Source organism: Myxine glutinosa, chromosome 2 (assembly GCF_964187855.1).
Source record: "Myxine glutinosa chromosome 2, kmMyxGlut1.1, whole genome shotgun sequence".
Classification (NCBI taxonomy): domain Eukaryota; kingdom Metazoa; phylum Chordata; class Myxini; order Myxiniformes; family Myxinidae; genus Myxine; species Myxine glutinosa.
In genome coordinates, this window is record NC_136262.1 from 200,360,821 (window position 1) to 200,376,828 (window position 16,008).

The 16,008-nt window shown below is 42.4% G+C and overlaps 1 protein-coding gene across 2 annotated transcripts in view; it reads left to right on the forward strand.

Annotated features, from left to right (window-relative positions):
* Positions 1–469: 469 nt before the first annotated feature.
* LOC137413048 (histone-lysine N-methyltransferase NSD2-like) overlaps positions 470–16,008 on the forward strand; it is a 56,970-nt gene continuing 41,431 nt past the window's right edge. For both annotated transcript variants that reach the window (XM_068098433.2, XM_068098434.2), the window contains exons 1-3: positions 470–618; positions 1,318–1,524; positions 7,907–8,092. In XM_068098433.2, the coding sequence (XP_067954534.2) occupies positions 555–618; positions 1,318–1,524; positions 7,907–8,092 (457 nt within the window). In that variant the 5' untranslated portion in view covers positions 470–554. The remainder of the gene's footprint in view (positions 619–1,317; positions 1,525–7,906; positions 8,093–16,008) is intronic.

A 16,008-nucleotide genomic window follows, 5' to 3' on the forward strand; every position in this document is an offset into this window, starting at 1 on the left:
TTACTTTGTGGGGAATAAGAAGAGGAAAGATAAGATAAAAGAAAAAGAAGAGGTCACAGACCGTAACAACATCCAATCACAGGATCTCAAATCTTGGGTCAAACCACGTAAATCAAACTCGGGGAAGGGGTGGGGAGTGTTCAAGAAGAAGAGGATGACTGGGAGAAGAAGAAGAGGTCACTTACCGTAACGCATTTGAGTATCGGAATGTATTTATGCCCCCTCCATTACTCACCATTGCCCTCCGTCCCCAATCCCCCCCTCAACCTCCTCCTCTTACGACTACTCTTAACACTTGATTTTTATTTTTTTCAGCCCTTGTAAACTTCTCATTTTCTGGATCTGTGCTTGCATACTTTTGACGTTACGGTAGTTCGCAGAGTTACTTTGGGAGACTGGTCAATATGCAAATGCAGGGATCACCCAAGTTCTTCCATTAGAATGAATTATTCTCCTGTGTGCAGCAGTAAAACTCTCTGGCCTTGCTGCAGGTATGTGAAAAGCCTGGTGACTCACTGGTACTCTGCGAGGGTCAGTGCTGTAGTGTGTATCATATGGAGTGTTTGGCACTTGACAAAACACCATCAGGCAAAATCCTGTGCAAGGAATGTACCACAGGTGAGGGTGCTTTCCCTTTTGCTCTACTCCCCTGCCCCCCTCCCCCTCCCCCCTTTGCCATTTCATCTCGTAATATGTGAAAAGACAGAAGCACATTGTTTGAAGGAGCTATATGTAATATTCATGCTCCAAGCAATTCATGGATCTGAGAAGACTAGTTAGAAATGGCTATTTGCTTTTAATATTTATTTATTTATTAACTGAGGGAGGGTACCCGCCGCTGCCCAGTGAGCTTTTCTTGGTGCGGTTTTCAGGAAGTGTTGGACATTGAAAAGCTATGGAGTAATTGGCCTCATGGTGGTTACCTTTTGCCTGCAGGCTGGCGGCAGCACCACGTGACCCACATACCAATATACACTTTTATAGCGGTCTTTGATGGACTCAAAATGGCCTTCAAGGCCAACGTGTTGTAGCTTAAAACCGTGCACTGATTCTTAAGTACCTATTCTCACAATGTGGGGCCTCTAAGTGCTGCAGTTCAGCAGTGAAAGGGTAACAAACAAATAAATGCACAAAAAGTTGAAAATATTTACAAGATAAAAAGAAAATGTGTGAGGGATAGGATTAACAAAATCAATGGAATGGTGAGAAAGACACAGGAGACCTTAAATATTGTACTGAAAATAGTAAAATGTAAATAGTAAAACCCTGACCCCCCAAACTTTCCCTTCCCTTTCCCTTTCCGTCCTCACCTTGTAGGAGTTCATCCATGCTTTGCCTGTAAGGCAACTGGCTGTGGAACTGTCCGTCGATGCATGATACCTGCTTGTGGCAAATTTTATCATGAGAATTGTCTTCGAGATCTGCCTTCGGCCTTGGTGGACCATCGAGGAAACTTCCGCTGCCCAATGCACACATGTCTCACCTGTCAGCTAGATTGTCACTCAAAACTGCGTGCCAATCGAGGTTCGTTCTTCTGTCACTCACTCAAGTATCAGATGTATTGGGGTAGTCTGGACCGTAATGCAGACCAAACGGAGTTTAAATGAATTTTTTAACCTTGTGAATCCTGGAGTGGTATACTTTAGTTTTAGGTTAGACTTGGCCATATGCATGGATGTGAGGCACTCAGTTGTGTACCACTCTGGGTTAATGTGATCCCCCCCCTCCCCAAGAGTTCTTTATCGGAAGAATTAGTGTCCATTTTTATTACTAGGGCATGCCCGTACTATATATATATCTAAAATTATATCCCCCCCCCTCTATTTACATGAAATGGTTTGGTCCATGAAATGTTTTGGTCCATTCGCAACGCCAAAGCGAACGGCGAACGCTTTACATGAAATGGTTTGGTCCATGAAATGTTTTGGTCCATTCGCAACGCCAAAGCGAACGGCGAACGGCTTGCGAGTACAGTGACAATCCCCCCCCCCCCTCTATTTACATGAAATGGTTTTAATTAGTTTTAAAACATAGTTTAACGCCAACATAGCGGCAACATAGTTTGCCAACGTGAAATAAATGAATACGCTCTCAAATGTGCCGTCCGAGGCAGAGTGTGTTCGCCACGTTCGGCACACGCGATAGCTCGCTGCTCTCTGATTGGTCGAATCGTTTTTTGGACATAGCTCGGTAAGTAATTGTCCGATTAATATGAAACCTTGAAAAGGCACATCCTCGGGTCCCCAGCAATATACCTGGCAAGTTTCAAGTATATCGGACCGGTAGTTGTCGAGAAACAGCGGTCGCATACACACACACAGACAGAGATTAGTGGAATTATAGATAGATTATTAGTCATTCATCCTGTTTTTAATTTGTTATTTTTGTTTGTTTTTATTTAAAGATAGATGTCAAATATTAAACTCCCAAAATCGTTCCTTTTAAGAGGACTAGTTGGGCCATTGAACCAAATTTTCATTGGTCTTCATAGCCTTGTACCATACCTGCCTGGTGAACTGCTTGAGCATTAGCCTCCCTTTGACCAAGCCCAGATGTGCTTGGGTCAGGGTGGGGATTATACGTTCGTTATTATTATTGCCAAATGATACTGCTATAATGAGCTCACCTGGAAAGTCGTTCTGGGGAGCTTATGGGATGGCGCGTCGTCGGTCCGTAAACACTTGCAACTTCTCCGAAACTGCTGATGGGATTGTGACCAAACTTGGCTAAAATTATAGTTGGTATGTTGCAACTCATTTGTTCATGGTATTTTAAAAATCTGGGTCTAAGGAGGTCCACCGGGGGTCAAAGTGGGTCCAGGTTTGACCCCCCCAAAATAGGTATTCACTTTCTTCTCTGAAACTACACTTTCACAAGTATCGTGCCCTGCACGACTTCTTTCTTGTTACTGGCAAAATCAAAGATTTTGCAAGGACAGTCGGACCCTGACATTCACGGGGGATGCGTTCCTGGAAAATGTAGTGAATGTCAAATCTGCGAATGTGGGGGCATTGTTTGAATGGGGGTGGGGGGAGAGGTTTTAAATATTTTTACTGCATGGTCTAGGCTCATGGAACAGCTGTGATACAGAACAAGTCAGGACACAACATAACAAAGGGAACAGCAGGAGAAAGGGGAAACGCCAACAGTAGGGTGAAGGGAGAAATAAGACAGATGGATAAACAAGGATTGCAGTTGACGATGAGGGGTAAGGGAGAATGCAAAGGGTGGACAAGATTGATGCATAAGCAAAAAAATTCTGAGCTGTGGGGGGTAGTTTAACAGGTGTAGAAAAGATCATGATTTTGGATGGGGGATGGTGAACAGCTGTCTTGAAGACCTGGAGGGCAGAATAAGATTGAAGGGAATATGGAAAGTGGTTTCACAGGTGGGGAAAAAGAGGAATATATGAGTGGAGGTGAGTAGTAGTTCTAGATTTAGGCATTTTCACTAGGAGGGGGTTGCTGCTGGACCACGTTCGTCCTGCAGAAACTTGAGGGAGACAAAGCATGGAGAGGGTGGAGGGTGCAAGTTTTGACAAGGTGCCACCAGGTTTTAGAAGAGGGAGACAAGTTTGAAAGCTCACTCTTGAGATTGGACAGATGTTGTTTTCTGGCTCTCCAGAGAGTAGACACACTTGTTGCGAGCCTTGTGGAATGACCTGAGGTTGTCTGCATTTTATTTATTTATTATTATTATTATTTTTGTATACTAAGGCGGGGCTCGTGAAGAGCTAACACATAAAACATATTGTTGTGTCGTCCGGCGATTAAGATCACACGGGGACAGATAGCCGAACCAGCTTTAACTCCGAGGCGACCTCCCGATGATGACGGTTATTTTTGGTGCACGCGGGAAGGAAGAGATGCGAGATGTTTAACTAAACAAAACACACGGGTTTATTCCAAAACCACAACAAATAAACACGACAATAAAATGCAACACAAATGATTTAATGAAAATAAAATATTAGACAAAATAAATGCTGTGGTAAAACTAATTCCTACTGAGGTAATAATAATAAATCTTTATTGTCCCATATTCAGGGAAATTATTCTTTGGTGACACCGTAAGTTAACCATCATACAAACATAATACACAATGGGAATAAGAAAACAAAATAAAAAGATATAAAATATAAACTAGAACGGCACTCAGTAAAGGGCATACCTCCGCCTGGTTGGCCATATCACTCCAGTGAAGAATCACTTAAAAAATTCTACTATCAAGATCCGGATCCAGATCTTCACCAAATTTGAAGATTCCTCCTGGTCACGTACAAGCCTGTCCAAGTTTCGTCCAAATCCGTCCATAACTTTTATGAGATATCCTGCTATGTATTGTGTTTGGCCCTATCTCCCAATGGTGAAAAATCACTTAGAAAATTCTAGTAGCTGGATCCGAATCCGCATCTTCACCAAAATCTAATCATTTCGTCCTTGTCACATGCTCTACATCTCTGCTAAATTTCGTCCGAATCCGGCCACAACTTTTTGAGATATTTTGTTCACAGACAAACAGGCAGGGGTGAAAACATAACCTCCATCCACCTTTGGTGGCGGAGGTAAATATGGTAGATGGACTAAACAGCAAAATGGCTAGGAATTTGAATTTGAATTTAGCATTTGAATTGCACATGGTACAAATGACTTTTTGAAAATGTTCTTCTTCATCCTCCTTACACGAAAGCGTCTCCCTGATGGCAGTTTTTCAAAAAGTCCTTTCAAGAAATGACTTTCATCAGTACACACCTTGCACCGGCTTCCTTTTCAATGCTCGCAAGTATAGAGACTCCATACTCGTTGAAGGCCCACCCACTTTAAATGCCAGTGTAATGACCTTTCTCAATCGTGACCTATTCCGCACATTAAGATAATTGTACCAGGAAATCAAATTAAATGACAAAACACTGATCAGTAAGGAATTGGTCAACATCCGCATCACACGTGAGCTAACACGAAATGAATTCAACTTCCTGAGAAGATAGAATCTTTGCATTGATTTATTGTACACAGCATCAGTATTTCCATCAAAAGTTAGCTTTTTTTTTCTTTTCTTTTTTTGTGTATACAAGATCGAGGCTCATGTAAGAGATAACATTAATGACAAAAAAAAACGAACACATAAGACGAAATAAAAGGAGCGGGAGACAAGATGAGGAGAGAGGGGGAAGCACACAAGTACAACATTTGAGAGCATGGACATCGGGAGATCTGTGGGAGGTAGAGGGCTTGGGGCGAGGAGGCGTGGGAAGGGGTGGGGAGTGGGAGAGGTAAAAAAAAAAACAACACATGGACACTGCTAGGACTTCCTGGAAAGAAGTCGGTATTTCAGAAAAATGGATCTGGGGTGAATTAACAGGGGTAGAAAAGATCAAGGTTTTGGATGGGGGAAGATAAGAGATGTTGGTGAACAGCTGTTTTAAAGACCTGGAGGGATGAGTGGGATTGAAGAGAGTGAGGGAGTTTGTTCCAGAGGCGGGAGAAAAGAGGAATGAAAGAGTGAAGGTGAGCAGAGAGTCTTGATTTTGGCAGTTTCACCAGAAGAGGGTTTCTGGCAGATCTTGTGCGACCTGTAGGAGTACTTGGGGGACAGAGCCCAGAGAGAGCTGGGGGAGCAAGGCTGGAGAGGAGTCGGTAGAAGACAGAAAGACCACCAACCTGCCTGAGGTGAGTGAGTGAAGTGGTGAGTGAGTGAGCCTGTGGTGAGGGAGTGAAAGGCCCTCACAATCAGCTTCATTGCAGGAGATTCCAATGATTCTGAAAGCTTTGGTTTCAACAGCGTGAAGCCGAGCGAGGTTTGAGGCAGGAGAATCAGCCCAGAGGGCAGAGCAGTAACGCAGTATTGATTGTTATCAATAATGGTGCCCAGGTATTTAAATTTGTTAACAATTTCCACCTTATCACCATTTATGGTTACAGGCTCATGATTGTGACCTTTCCGAAAGTCCAAAATCATCTCTTTTGTTTTACACACATTCAGAGTAAGACAAAAGTCCCCACACCACTTATTCAATGTGTCAATGTCGTCGAGGTACGATACAAAGGCTGATTGATCGGAAGACAGCCAACAATGGCGTTATTGTCTGCGTACTTATTAAAGTTACAAATTTCTTGCAAAGTTACAAGTATGTAAAATGATGCAAAGATGAACTGATTAAATTATGCGATCAAGAGGTCAAAGGTCAGAGGTCCCGTCAGGTAGAAATTCTGTTACCGAGCTAACTTGTGAACCAGTGATGGGATTTTGACCGAACTTGGTCAATACTATATTATATATTATGTTGTATATATTGTTACGGGTCTCGGTCGTCGGCGCTCCCCTTATCAAGGGGGGGTTAATCCCCTTGTCTTGTTATCTGGCCGACCCGAGTCCTGGGGGTAAAACGCTCCTTCCGGTCGGTATTAGGTCGGGTGATTGGTCAATTTAGTCCCAAATACCTACATACTAACCCGACCGTAAAGCAGGGAAATAACTCCCGCTCGAACCACGGATACGATGGAATATGCCGAGCGGATAGCAATCCGCGATCCGAGCCGTTAACAATGCGAGTAACCCGATTCTAAGCGGTTTCAATCGTGCCACGTTTACCCAATGATACAAAGGATGGATGCGATCGGATAGAGAGGAAACCAGAAGGTAGGAAGAACAAAGATGGGTTTATTCACAAATATACAGAAAGAAGCAGAGGAAACAAAAGGGGTGTATAAGATAGGAAGAGGAAGAAGCAGCACACAGGGCAGTCTAACACAGTCTTATGCTTAATACCCCAGATAAACGTACACACCCACACGGGGATTGTAGCTGGTTGATGGCCAGGTAGAGGGTCCTGCGATGGGGTCCAGGCTCCGGTCCCGTGTGCGAAACCCGGCAGGCAGTTCCGCGTATGGTTGAACGCGACCGGACAGTTCATATAGCGGGGGGAAGCTGGTGTCCTGTGGCGTACGTAATAAATGCACGCTCGTGCAAAACGCACCCTCTCCAATGTTCTCTAATACAAGCGCGCCCTTCTTCAACAAGTCTCGTACAACCAGCGCTCTCTCATCAAAGAGTTTACAATGCGCGCGCCTCCAACCAGTTCCGTACAACCAGCACTCTCCCATCCAAGTCCGAGTCCGTGAAAGGGCTTTGCGCTCGCCTTTTTATATCTCTCCGCGGGCCCCAAAGCCACGCCTGTCGGTGATGTTACCTCAGCCCTGGTTGGCTGGTGAGGGCTTACCGGCCACGCCTTTGATGACTAGATGACGTGGCCACACCTTCTTCTTGCCGTTCCGCCCCCTTTCTCGGGCCTCACCGCTTGTCTTATGGCGGCGTTTGAGCGAGCTTCAGCTCAAGGCAGCGAACGCTGCAAACAAAGGCGCGTAGCAAATTGGAGAGCCATAAGGCACCGACTGTAGGGGAGCGTAATGCCGTCGCTTGGAGAGGGAGGTCGCAAACTGAACAGAATGAAATGGGCCTACTTCTTATTTGATTGACGCAACGCAGATTCAACTATTGGAAACACGGCCTTATCTAAAACACATACTAATGAAATAACTGAAGTTCTAAGGTGGCCTACGTGTTGCTTGTGGCCTATCTAGGGGTGCTACCTTTAACCATTTAATGATGTTGAATTTACAAGAATTTATATACAAGTGTGGGTTCTAAAACCGCAACACTATTATGATGCAAATATGAACTGATTATATTTTGGCATCAGAGGTCATGTCAGGTGAAAATGTGATACTTGAGAACAGCTGAAGGGATTTAAATGAAACTTGTTACAAGAATGTATAATGATGTAATAATGTGGGCGGCAGCATATCGGTCATGTTGCGATGTCGAGAGTGCTGTTCTAATACCCTAATAAAATAGTTGATGCTGTTATCATTTTGCACGTCGTGGCGTGTATGCGTTGCTCATGCAGGTCGGCTGGTACGTTGTGTGCGCTGCCCTGTGGCCTACCACGTGTCTGAAAACCTGCGCTGCTTGGCGGCGGGCAGCAAGCTACTCTCTTCCACCAGTATCGTGTGCAGTTCTCACTTCACCCCAAACAAAGCTCGCAGAAATGGCAGCCACATGAACGTCAACTGGTGTTTTCTCTGCTCGCAAGGTGAGGCCAAAGCCATGACTAAGATGTTTTCCTCACCTTTATTACTTGAAAAATGGAAGATTTTTCAAGTATATTGGTCGGTTGTGTTTGTGGTTCTGTCTGTCTGTTTGTCTGTTTGTTTGTTTGTCACCGGCCTACAGGTCACAATTTTCAACCGATCTTCACCAAACTTCACCAAATGGTACAGTTGGTCAAAAGCAAGAAGCCTATTGTTTTGGGGGTCAATAGGTCAAAAGGTCAACATAGGCCAAAGGTCACCAAATTTGCTAAATTTCTAAAATCCTCAATTTTCATCCGATTGACTTGTAATTTGAAGACCACTTGCATATCTGGTCACTGAATTCAACCACCAAGTTTTTTTGAGGTCAGCATAGGCCAAATGGTCAACATAGGCCAAATTTCTAAAATCCTCAATTTTCATCCAATTGACTTGAAATTTGAAGAGGACTTGCATATCTGGTCACTGAATTCAACCACCAAGTATTATTGAGGTCAACATAGGCCAAAAGGTCAACATAGGCCAAATTTCTAAAATCCTCAATTTTCATCCAATTGACTTGAAATTTGAAGAGGCCTTGCATATCTGGTCACTGAATTCAACCACAAATTATATTTTAGTTGAGCATCGGCCAAAAAGTCAACATAGGCCAAAAGGTCAACATAGGCCAAATTTCTAAAATCCTCAATTTTCATCCAATTGACTTGAAATTTGAAGAGGACTTGCATATCTGGTCACTGAATTCAACCACCAAGTATTTTTAGTTCAACATAGGCCATAATGTCAACATAGGCCAAATTTCTAAAATCCTCAATTTTCATCCGATTGACTTGAAAATTGAACAGCATTTGCATATCTGCTCACTGAATTCACCCACCAAGTATTTTTGAGGTCAACATGGGCCAAAAGGTCAACATGGGCCACATTTCTAAATTCACCAATTTTCATTTGATTGACTTGAACTTCTTAGAGGATTTATATATACTAGGGCATGCCCGTACTATATATATATCTAAAATTATATCCCCCCCCCTATTTACATGAAATGGTTTGGTCCAAAGCGAACGGCTTGCGAGTGGTGACAATCCCCCCCCTCTATTTACATGCAATGGTTCGGTCCAAAGCGAACGGCTTCCGGAGTTTGGTAAAGAAATCGCCATCGCGTACACAAACGCGCAGGAAAGCGAATGAATCGCAAATTCGTTTTTATTAGTTGTAAAACATAATGCCCAATTATTCAATTAGCGCCAACGTATTTTGGCTGTTTGCAATTTAATCGCAAGGAAAAGTAGAAAGAGAAGAGGGAAAAAAAGAAAAGCCTTGCCTTGCTGCAAACAGCTGCTGCAAACAACAACAACATGGAAGGCTGCACTGTCCGGAAGTTGGCATATCGCAGTTACGATTATTTTAGTGTTAATGGCCAATTATTCAATTAGCGCCAACGTATTTTGGCTGTTTGCAATTTAATCGCAAGGAAAAGTAGAAAGAGAAGAGGGAAAAAAAGAAAAGCCTTGCATTAACGCATTAACGCTTGCATTGCATTAACGGTTCGGCACACGTGATAGCTCGCTGCTCTCTGATTGGTTGAAGCGTTTTTTGGACATAGCTCGGTAGGTACTTGTCCGATTAATTACAAACCTTGAAAAGGCACATCCTCGGGTCCCCAGCAATATACCTGGCAAGTTTCAAGTATATCGGACCCGTGGTTGTCGAGAAACAGCGGTCACAGACAAACACACAGACACACAGACACACAGACACACAGACACACAGACAGACACACAGAGATTACTGGAATTATAGATAGATGGTCACTGAATTCAACCACCATCTATTTTTGAGGTCAACATAGGCCAAAAGGTCAACATAGGCCAAATTTTTAATATCCTTAATTTTCATCCGATTGACTTGAAAATTAACAGCATTTGCACATCGAGTCACTAAATAGGGAAACTAACTAGTTTTGAGGTCAAAATGTCAAAGGTCAACTCAAGGTCAACCTTCCAAAATCCTCATTTTTCAGCTGAAAAATCGTCACTTTTCATCCTGTTGACCCGAGCTTTGATCAAGATTGTAAATTTTAATCTTCATGAAATGGACAATTTGCTGTATCAATGGAAAACTTTGGGGGGGGGGGGGGATTTTGCAAGTATCGTGCTACGCATGACGTCTTCTTGTTTGATTATTGATTTGATCAAAAGCATTTTTTTAGTCATTTACCTGACACAATCTTCACGGATAATTTTGTGTCTGAATAGTTAACCTACTCCACCGCTTTTTCGACCTTTTTATTATTATTTTTTTAAACTGGTGTCTGATTGATGAACTTAAATATTTGTTTTTATTATTTATAAATGTTTTTAAAACGATCGTTGCTTCTCTCCTGAACTCTCCTGAACTACTGTCCAGGCATGTTTCACCATTGGCATTGTCCATTATTTATTTTGTTTTGTTTATTTTGCTTATTACCCTCGCCAGAGGAGAGGGTATTACATTTGAGTCTTTTTTTTTTGTTTGTCTGTCTGTTTGTCCGCACAGAATAACTATCCTTTTCTCTGCAACCAATCTGGCCTCTTTCTTTTCTCTTTCTCTTTCTTTTCTTTTTATCTCTTTCTTTTCCAATCTGGCCTCCAAAGCCAGTCGCCGACTGGGCATCCTCCGTCGTGCGAAGTCCTTCCTTGGCACACCTGAGCTCCTCACCACATACAAGGCTTTCATCCGCAGCTCAATGGAATACTGTTCTCCCCTCTGGGCTGGTGCTCCTGCCTCACACCTAGCTCGTCTTCACGCTGTTGAAACCAAAGCTTTCAGAATAATTGGAATCTCCCGCGATGAAGCTAACTCCGAGGGACTTTCACTCACTCACCGCAGGCAGGTAGGTGGTCTTGCTGTCTTCTACCGACTCCTATCCGGCCTTGCTCCCCCAGCTCTATCTATGCTCTGTCCCCCAAATATTCCTACAGGTCACACAAGATCTGCCAGTAACCCTCTTCTGGTGAAATTGCCAAAATCAAGACTTTCTGCTCACCTTCACTCCTTCATTCCTCTTTACTCCCGCCTCTGGAACAAACTCCCTCACTGTCTTCAATCCCACTCCTCCCTCCAGGTCTTTAAAACAGCTGTTCACCACCATCTCTTGTCTTCCCCCATCCAAAACCTTGATCTCTTCTACCCCCGTTAATTAACCCCAGATCCACTTCTTTTTTTTTTAATCCCGATTTCTTTCTTTCCTGGAAGTTCTAGCAGTGTCCATGTTTTATACCTTTCCCACCTCACTCCCCCACCTTCCCATGCCTCCTCCCCCCAAGCCCCCTCCCTCCCACGGATCTTCCGTTGTCCCTGTTCTCTGCTGATGTACTTGTGTGCTTACCTCTCTCTCCCCATCTTGTCTCCCGCTCTCTTTATTGTATGTTTTGTGTGTCCGTTTGTCCTTTTTGTGATTGATGTTAGCTCTTTCATGAGCCTCGATGTTGTATACAAAAAAAAAAACGTTGGTCCTATTGACAGGAAATTTTCACCATAGGTGCACCTCCTCGTGTAGAATATTTTAATGATAATTATGATGTGATAGGTCAAGTGGTACGGGCGCCATCTTGAAAAAAACCCAAAAACTTTACACCTCTATATGTCCGAAAGCGCTGCATAGAAAAAAATTGAGACATGGCTTATTGTAAAGAACTCTCCATGGGGAATAACATATGTTAATGATGATGCCATAGGTGCCTCAATGCTGACATCATAATTCAATAAGTACAAAACTTCATCCGATCAAGATGAAATTTCCTGAGCGTCATCTCGGGATAAAATGGTGGAGAAAAAAATAAATGATGTCATCGGGTACATGGTTTGGGCGCCATATTTGTTTTAACACAAAAGCCTTAAAAACCACAAAAAAATCGTTTTCACCAAAGCGGCTAAACAGATCGAGGCAAAGCATTACATGCATGATTTTATACCCATATACATACAAAAAGTTCCATGACCATGACGTCATAGGTCAAATGGTTTCGCGGCTATAACTTTTGGTAGACCAATTTTAAAAAGCCACTCATCCAGAACGGCTGAACAGATTTAACGGAAACATCACACATATGTTCCCCATGCCCTGCGTGTACCATTCTGCCCTTGAATAATTAATACGTCACATGGTTTGGCGGCTATATTGGATTGAACGAAAATCTTTAAAAAAAATTATATCTCTTGAACCGCTTCATTGATCGATGTGAAACTTCAAAGTAATGTAGTAAAAGTAAGGTGGGACATGTGTTTAAAATTTCAATATGATTGGTCTTGCGGTCTGGCAGCCAGAAGTTATTATTGTTCGAAGAAGAAGAAACTTTACTATATTATCTTCAGGCATATGAGTTTTCAATTTATCTATTAATTATGTACTGTTTGAAGTCAGTGGCATCCTGAGGACTCAGAAGACCCAAAACACCTTGAGGACCCAAAATACCCTGAAGACTGAAGACCCAAAAGAGCCTGAGAACTCTACAATGATGTAAAGATAAACGAATTCGATTATGGGGTCAAGATCAGAGGTCCTGTTAGGAAAAATATATATATTGCTGCACTATCTTGTGAACCAGTGAAGGGATTTTGACCAAACTTGGTCGAAGTATATATTATGATGCAAAGATGAACTGATTAGATTTTGACGTCAAAGGTCAGAGGCCATGTCAGCTAAAAATGTGATACTTGAGAACAGCTGAAACGATTTAAATCAAACTTGATACAAGTAGGTATAATGATGTAATAATGTGAGCAGAGGCATATTGTCGACGCCGCAACGTTGAAGAGTGTCGTTCGAGTGCAAGTTATTCTTCACCATTGAGTGATAGGGCCAAAACGATATATAGCATATCTCAAAAAGTTGTGGATGGATTCTGACGAAACTGGATGGACAAGTTGGGTTTGTGACGAGGTTGAATTTGTTCAATTTTAGTGAAGATCCGGATCCGATAATTTTTAATTTATTTAGTGATTCTTCACAATTGAGAGGTGGTGCCAAAAACGATATCGAGCATGGTATTTCAAAAAGGTTTTGGACAGATTATGACAAAACCTTGTGGATGATTTGGATAATTAACAAAAACAAGCCAAATTGATTTTGCATCAGGTCCAGATGCAGATCCGGCCTATCAGTAGGATACAAAACGTAAACTGTTTTGCTTGGCGGAGGTATGCACTCTATTGAGTGCCATTCTGGTGTTTGACTTGCTATGTCTTCACCTTTTTGCATTGCCGTGGTTGCCTTGAAATTGTTTGAACCCTCGTTTGGGAATTTTATTTCTCATAATTCAGTTAACCTCTCTAACCTGTCATTATTGTATCTGTTAGCTTTGGAATTATAGTTCCAATCATAGATCAAATCATCAATCATTCTGTCCCATTTCCTTTATGATCTATTATTGACCTTGTGTGTTTCTTGTGTTCCATTATTATTTTTTACTTTGCTCAATGATTTTATCATAGCAGTAACAGACTACTATGTTCTAATTGGTGTGTAGTGCAATTTATCGCACAACAAGACATAATCATAATGATAATAGCTCTCTCATCACACAGGATAGCTTCTGCTGCACCCTTTACTCATGAGTGGAATCTTCCCATAGCTGGTTCTGTACTCGAGACAGATAATGACTATTGCATGCTGCTGCCAAAGCAACCATCAGTCAGGGCAGAAATTTGGAATTTGGCACACAGTGGCCTAATTTTTTAAATGGCAACATGATATCGTTAGCGTCCCAAAGCAAATGCGAGTAGATGGGACAGTTAACTGTGTGCCCCCTCTGGAGGATTATGCACACATTGATGCATCACCCTGCCTGTAAAACATCAGGGTGACTATTTGTTGTCTCTTTCGGAATCAAACCCAGACAAGATGCGTCAAAGGTGAGTGTGCTACCTCAGATTTACCATGCCAATTCCAGCATGCAGCATGCAACATGCATAAGTACAGGTGTTGTGCCGTCATCTAAAAAAGGATGTAAGCTGTAGCAACTTTGCAAGTTGTCAGATCTTCTGCATAGACAAGGGACCGAAAGCATTCACACCCCTTGACTTGACTTTTTCACATTTTGTTGTTCCAGCCTTAATTTAAAATGGATTAAATTGAGATTTTCACAGCGGAGCCCATCGGGCAGAGCTGTCTAGAACAGTGTTTGTCCATCTGTATGTATGTATGTATGTATGTATGTCCCCTCAAATGTATACCAATCAGAGCTGAGAATCTGGTCACATGACAGGGTGATGTGATTATGTCTGTCATTACGGTGGTGCTGCGGCCGACTCTCCACGCACCGCCATTTTGATTTATATGCCGTTATTGCCGTACATATTGTCATTATTGTCATATATTTGTCGTATAATGTCGTATATGCATTGTCGTATATTGTCATATACGTACATCGTACATATTGTCATATTGTCATTCCCAACGTTGGCTTAGCGGCTAGGGTGTCAGCTTAGGATCCTAGGATCCTGGGTTCGAATCCCGGTCGATCGCTGAATTAACGCCAGGGGGGTTGACTCAGCCTGTCATCCTTCCGAGGTCGGCTAATTGAGTACCAGTTCACTGGTAATTCCCTGTTTGTCGTAAAAGGCGACAAACAGGGTTGGCGGCAGGAAGGGCATCCGGCCGTAAAACATTGCTTCAAAAAGGGGACCAACAACAAACAAACAACAACAACCACGGTGCCCGAAAAAGGCCAACCCCCGCTTTGCAGGGAAAAAATGGCCTCTAAAGGTGTTTTTTTTATTTTTAAATGCCATACATATTGTCAAACCTGTCATATATCACAATCGCCTTGCTCTACCTTTACGCTTTTCATTCAATGTGAAACACAAACAAACCGATTGTTAAAATGACCATCAAATATCGAAAGCATCGGCGTTACGTCTCTTCCAACAATACGGTACGTATAGGCCTTAGGCGTTATGACTCACCGTCCGCTCCGGACAAATTAAACCCAGGTTTCTTAATGCAGTGGTATCGTTTCAGTAGTATCGTTTTCGTAATAATAATAATAATAATTTATAGTAAATATAACCATAACACTTTAATCCCAATGTCGTGAATGGAAAGTTGATGGATTGAAGCGGTGTAAAAGCGGAAGTAAGGAATTCACCTCGGTTTTTAAAAAATAATATAGTTTTCGTAATAATAACGTAACATTATTAAAGTAAATCTAATTGTAACTTGAATCCCTTTGTAGTGACTGCAATGTTACTGGAGGTTAAATATATATCCTACATATTTTAAAGTAGCAGAAGTTTTGGGTCCAGCAGTCATGCTATGCCATTACGTATATGATGTCATTACGGTGTAAACACCCACTCACTTCGAGAGTGGCAGGAAAGGTCATTCCTCTTTGGGATATATAGATTACAGTCTCTCTCTGATCGGATCTCAATAACATTGGGTGTGTGTTCATTTACCAAGTTTCTTGTGGAGAGATCGCCAAGTGGTTAAAGCATTCGAGCAAGCACTCCATTCAAAACCCTTAAGGAACGGCTGGCTTGGCAAGCACGAGCTAGCTGCTTGATAAATGAGCACACCTCCAACCCTTGTGGGGTATATACAGACTTGGCATTTAATATGGAATTTTTTTTTTTTCTTGACTTAGGTTTACTTTCTTAACTCAGTATATCAATCTGGTGAGTTTCTTTTACACTTTGGTGATTTATTTGTTAAAAGAACCATGTCACTGATTGTCTGTCGCAGCAAGACGTCAACAACAGGATTATATCACAGGTGGCGTGGCAAAATGTACGGACAGGTGCATTTGACGATTGGCTTCACAGTCGGGTATACAAGGGTTGTTGCGTTCTGTATTAGTAGAAAACAACTGCTGCACGTCTCCAAAAGTTATTGCCGCTTCCTCTGGAGATGGTCCGTCAACTTGACAATGCTGTT